This window comes from Peromyscus eremicus, chromosome 2 (genome assembly GCF_949786415.1).
Source record: "Peromyscus eremicus chromosome 2, PerEre_H2_v1, whole genome shotgun sequence".
Taxonomy (NCBI): domain Eukaryota; kingdom Metazoa; phylum Chordata; class Mammalia; order Rodentia; family Cricetidae; genus Peromyscus; species Peromyscus eremicus.
In genome coordinates, this window is record NC_081417.1 from 150425211 (window position 1) to 150431210 (window position 6000).

General features: G+C 54.8%; 1 protein-coding gene across 4 annotated transcripts in view; it reads left to right on the plus strand.

The window, feature by feature from the left end:
• Window positions 1–4785, plus strand: part of Capzb (capping actin protein of muscle Z-line subunit beta) — a 106029-nt gene extending 101244 nt beyond the window's left edge. For 3 of the 4 annotated variants that reach the window (XM_059255291.1, XM_059255288.1, XM_059255290.1), the window contains exons 7-10: window positions 414–479; window positions 1132–1208; window positions 2272–2384; window positions 4525–4785. In XM_059255291.1, the coding sequence (XP_059111274.1) occupies window positions 414–479; window positions 1132–1208; window positions 2272–2374 (246 nt within the window). In that variant the 3' untranslated portion in view covers window positions 2375–2384; window positions 4525–4785. The remainder of the gene's footprint in view (window positions 1–413; window positions 480–1131; window positions 1209–2271; window positions 2385–4524) is intronic. The other variant, XM_059255289.1, reaches the window with a different exon arrangement.
• Window positions 4786–6000: the final 1215 nt, after the last annotated feature.

The window sequence follows — 6000 nt, forward strand, 5'->3', positions numbered from 1 at the left end:
AGTGTCCCACAGTGTGACAATGTTGTAATGCAGAGAAGATTCCAGTGCCACATCAGGCCTCATCAAATCTGGGTAACAGCCTGTACCTGTGCCTGCCAGGAGAGATGTGAAGGTGGGCGTGGTCTAGAGGGACCTGGCCGGTGTGGCCCTCTGCCCTCACTGTTGTGGCCCTAGGAGCTGAGTGGGGAGTTGTTCTCAGAATAGCATCAGGAAAATAATAGGGCTTCGAGATGTCTGCCGACTGGACTGTTTACAACCGAAAACTTCAGTCATTTGTGCTAGCAAAGTGGCCTTGTAACACCACAACTCCACAGAGCCACCCGGGGGCAGAGGACTGAAGTGCAGGGGCAGAGGTAAGTTGGCGGCATCCTGGAGCTGCAGCTTTCTCTGACTAAACTTTTGTGTCTTTGCAGATGGAAAAAGATGAAACCGTGAGCGACTGCTCCCCACACATAGCCAACATCGGGCGCCTGGTGGAGGTGAGTGGCCCCGGGCTCACCCTGTCCTGGTGCAGCGTAGAACCAGCCTGCTGCTCCGCAGCCGCCTCTCTGCTGCAGCTGTTCCTGCCCTGCCTCGGCTTGGATGCAAGCAGAGCTCGGCCCCAGGCCTACCCACCCCAGCCTCCCTGCTCCGTCTCCGGCCCTGGGAAGTATGAAGCCGTTTCCCCTGATCACTGGGTGTGAACAGTGATCTGAACTCGGGGTGGAAACAGATCTCTGGAACACCAGGGGCCTTGGAGCAGCTTCACTTGTGACCGCCGCAGCCTTGCCTGTCACCACGTCTCGTTTGGAAGGGGGGTTGTTTGGACTGGAGACGTGTTCTCTGGTTTCACAGAACTGTTCACAGAGTTGGTGGCCAGGCAGTACGCTGGTGATGTGGTTTAGACCTGCTCCCAGCAGTGGTCAGAATTGGCCATCAGTCCCTAGATGTTGGCTTCCTCCATGCCTAAGGACAAGAAAGACCCAAAACAAATTATAGGTGGGGTTCTGACAACCTGGCCGTGGCTTTCAGCACAAGGGAGCAGCCTCATACCTCCCCCCTGTGGCCACAGAGGGGACTGCAGGGTGGATGGTTATAGGTGGGCGTGGGCCTCAGGGTTCCTGTTTGCCACTGACTCACCTCCCTTCCCAGGACATGGAAAATAAAATCAGAAGTACACTGAATGAGATCTACTTTGGAAAAACAAAGGATATCGTCAATGGGCTGAGGTAATGTACCAAAATTCTGAAGCTTCCCGGCCAAACATGGGGCTTAAATCCTGTCTACTTAGCGCTGTGTGGTCTCGGGCCTCTTGGTTCCTCATCACAAGATGTGGTCAGGGATTGCTGTGCAGTTGGAAGGGCTCAGAAGCTGGTCCAGCACTTTGTATGACCTCCACCAGCTCTGTCCCCTGGACTCATTCACTTCAGCAACCTGTGGTGCCTTCTTCACCTTGGAGGTAGCCACTGGCCATCTAGAGAATGTGCCCAGCCCCTTTGGCGTTGGGGTCTGGGAGCCCACACACAGATACCAAGACACCGAAGAGAGCTGAGGAGCCTGGCTTGGAGTTCCAGTTGAGGGCCCCAGCCACCGTCTCATGCTCTGGGTTCTGCAGAAGCAGGCAGCATGTGGCCTCTGACTCTAGTGTAGTAGGAGTGGGAGGCAGAACTCAGCTGAGGATAGGGAAGGTGACTGAGGAGGGGTGACTGAGTTAGCATTGGCCTGGGAGTCACCTGGATCCTTCCCCACACCTTTCTCAGTGGCCCTTGTCCCATTTGGGAGACATGGTGCCAACAGGGTAAGGAGAGCTGGTGGTTGGGAAGGGTTCTGCAGTGCCCTTGGGGCCCAGTCTTCCCGTGCCATTCCCTGGCCCAGGTTTCATATTGCAGCCCAAAGAAAGGCAGGGTGTAACTTGTGAGTTTGCCCAGCAGGCTGATTTAAGTGGGACAGCATCCCCTCCTGGTCCCAGTGGTCCTGCGTATCTGATCAGGCCTGATGCTTGGGGGCTGTGGTACCAAAAGCACCGTACACACTCTCCTGCCTGGCCAGCCTCCGCCACTCCCAGTAGTGACAGAGAAACATGAGGAACATCTGAGCCTGTGTGGAGGCAGGTGTGAACCCCTAAAGACCGAGGCCACTGCCCACATAGACCTCTGTGGTTGAGACACGCTCAGCCCCAGTGCCGTGGCGGCCTTCTCCTGTCTGTCTTTGCCCAAGGCTCTCGGCCTCTGGTTCTGCGTTGCTGTGTTGCTCTCTTGCTGTGGCTTCATCCTCTCCGAACACTCTCTGTAGATCTCTTGATGCTATCCCTGACAACCACAAGTTTAAGCAGTTGCAGAGGGAGCTTTCTCAAGTGCTGACCCAGCGCCAGGTCTACATCCAGCCTGATAATTGAGCCGACCCAGGTACCCTGCCTGAAGGGCGTGAGACTTCCCCACTAAACAGGACTCACCAGCCTGCCAAGACCTTGCCACTAACCCGTGTCCGCTCACAGCTGGTGGGTAGCCACATTAACGCATAGCCTCAGCCCCACATAGTGTGGACACGTGTGTGCGGTGTGTGTGCTCTGCACTTTGGCAAAAGCCAGGTTTGGGCTTTTTGCTCCTGACAAAGCTCAGTCTTCGGCACTACCATGGCCTCTCCAGCAGAGGGTGCTGTGTTCACCCATCCCACTGGCTAAGGAACAGGGTCTGTGTGTCTTGCCTTCTGCTGACGCACACACCTCCTGTCTGATAGAAGCACAGCCAGCTCCTCCTGCTTTCTCTTCCACCAAGGACCCCACAGGTCCGAAAGCTACATCTCAGGGACCCTTGGGCTGTTGACTTGGAAAGCATGGTCTCCCTCTGAGTCTCTGCAAGTGACTGAGCACTCCTCCCCAAGCCAAGCCAGCACGTCTCCTCCTGACCACTGCTGGGCACTCTGTACTCACACTGCGTGTACCCACACAGCCTCCCCATAATGAGCTGCAGCTGTCCTCCAGCAGGCCATGCTGATGGAAAGGAAAACAATCTTGCTTGTTGACAATGGCCAAGAACCATGACTTGGCTTGTGACAAATACAGATGTGCAGACGCAGTCAGGATCTTAGGAAAGGAGGAGGACTTTAAAACAAGGCTCTTGGGAAGCCGCAGGCCCCAGGGCTGGACACCAAAGGCCCAGCCCAGACAAGAGCCTGTGGGATTTACAGTGAGGCTCCTAAGTTGGGGACTCCCCTGCCACTGTGGTCTGGCCCATGTACTGACTTCAGGTCCAAGGCAGCCATCAGTTCTGGCCTCAGTGGCATCTCCAGGCCTCCCGTGTCCCAGTTGAAGGAAGCCCTTTTAAGGGACACTGCTGCTGCCATTCTCTGGCAAAGCAGCTGGAGGTATCCTGAGGGGAGCCTCAGCCCATCAGCCAAATGTGTCCCCAGGGCCCCACCCCCTGACTCAAGCTCTGCCTGAGCCCTCACACCACTCCTTGATGCTACACAAGTGTTGGCCCCTGGTGAGAGTTGGGGATCCTGAACACCCCAGAGGAAGCAAGTGTGCACTGGAGTGGTGGCTGCTCACACTAGCGTCCAGTGGCTTCTTCACACTCGGGTCCTGTCCTGTCCTCACCATCTTGAAGACTCTTGTTGGGGGTTTTACGGGTCGCCTCTCTGGGTCCCACTCCGTCTCACCTTGCCCCTTGTCAGCACTGGAGGGTGGACTTCCTGACGGTACCTCTCACAGTGTGTACTTGAACCACTCACCGAGCATGCCGCCCTGCCTCTTCCACCGCTTCTGAGCTCTCAACAGCTGCTGCGAATAGTCTAGTATGCTCTTAATTAACTGATGCATTGCCAAAAGAACTGCCATGGGGCCCTTTCTCTGCCTCTGAGTTTTGTTTCCTGACCTGGAAATTAGACTTAATGATGAAGATCCACCCTAAGATGACTTCTAAGAGTTGAGATATATGTGTGAAAGGCATTTTGCAAATTTTAATTCTCTCCCAGGCTTAGTTGCTCCAGCTCTGGTGAAGAGTGCTTCGCCGTTTAGACTGCAGGCTTGCAGGGCTTTGCTGGGCTGGGTTCGCAGCCAGCAGCACCGATGGAGAGCCTCTGGCTTGATCCCAGTGGCTTAGCCATGCAGAAGCTGGTTCCTAAGCATTTGGTGGGGGCAGGGGTGGGAATAGGGATTGCTTCATCTGTTTCTACAGGGTAAGGAGCCAGCCTCTGCTGCAGGGGAGCGAGCGGGTGGGGCAGGTGCTTCATTAGAAGGCCCTCACCGCCCAGAGTCTTCACCTCAGCCAGAAACCTGGGCAGCGGGTCTGAGGTAGATGGTCCAGGCTGCATGGTTCCTGAAAGCTCCCGACAGCTTGAGGCCTACACCCCGGTCTGTGGACCTAGGGACCTAGTGGCCAGGTCACCCACAGCCTAGGCAGAGATGACCTGCCCATGATGCCCAGCAAGGTACTGAGGTGCAGGCCCCACTCTCCAGGGTAGATGATGCATCCTGGCACCCCGTGACGGCCCCAGGCTGCCCCCCTCTCTCTTCCGCCTGCTGATGTCGGCTCTCTTCCCCTGCAGGTCTGTGCAGACATTTGCAGACAAATCAAAGCAGGAAGCTCTCAAGAACGACCTGGTGGAGGCCTTGAAGAGAAAGCAGCAGTGTTAAGCCTCCGCTTCACGCTAACCGGACACGCCATGCACTCGTTAGATTCCTTTCTTAGAAAACTCGTTTTCTGCTCCCTCTCCCTCTTCCTCTCCCTCCCCGATGGGTCACATAACAGTTTGCATCGACCACGCAGCGCCATCGCTCCCCAAGAATAAAGCCCGGTAACCACCCTCCTCTGGCTCCAAGGCCTGCTTTCCACGACGTTTCCATAGAGACCGTGTGGTTCTTGTTCGCCTGGGCCCCCGTCTTCCTTCCCCCCCCCATTTATAAGCATAAATACACTGTCAGCCACTGCTCCCTCCCATCTTTTTGTTACATTGGTGTAAAAAATGTAAAACAAAAAAATTTTATGAACTAACTGGTGTGTGAAAGAGAAGAAAAACTGGAAATCTGATTCCATGTGTGTTTGGGAGTTGCTTGGAGTTGGGGGCCGGGGGGACAGGGGACAGCTCTGGAGGACCGAGAGATGTCCTCAGCACTGTCCTGTGCAGATGCGCCCATCCCAAGGAGACCACAGTGGGGGTGGGGGCTGGTGACCGGCTGCTCTTCTGGCCAGGTGCTTTTCTGTCGATTTTTATGGAATGCAAAAGGAGTTTTTTGTTTTATTTTGTTTTTTTTGTAAAGCTTAAACAAACAAAAAAAATCTACATCTTCTACTTGAGCCTCCATACTTAAAAAAAAAAAGGAAAAAAAGATCAAAAAAAAGTAAATAAAAAGAAACTGGGACACAGTTAGTGCTGGCCTTGTGTTCTTTCTCACCTGCCTCACTCCTGGGGCTCTTCTCAGCCCACACCCACACTACAGCACATCTGGCTCCCTACAGCACATCTGGCTCCCTACTGTCTCCTCAGTGTCCTTTCACCTTCTTAGGAAGCAGCCGTGGCCTGGGAACCAGCCGCTCCTTGCCATGTGCGCCAGTTCCTGTTCTCATTCCACACTGACGGGAGCTCAGGCACTGAGCTCTTCAGAGCTTGGCTGTCCCCCCTGTGCTGCCCTCAGGGGCTGAAGCATGGCCCAGGGCTTGCCTGACACCTTTCCTGGCTAGCTCGTCTCCTTGCCTGGGTGTGGTGGCTGTGTGTTTGCCACACCATCTTCTGTGATGTCCCCAGCTCCTTAGTCCTGGTTTCTCTTATTTGGTTCTGTGGAGAGTGCAGAATTCCATGGGAGATAGAGAGCAGGCTGGGTGCCATGACTCATGCCTGTAATACCAACATCGAAGCTGAGGCAGGAGGATTGTGAGTTCGAGGCTGGCCTCGACTAACTGTACAACCATATGTTGTCTCAACTGAAAAAGAAAACTGGGCACTGGCACACATTTTGTAATTACAGCACTCAGGAGGTAAGTGACTGGAGGATTGCCCCAAACTCAAGGCCAGCCTAGTCCTCAG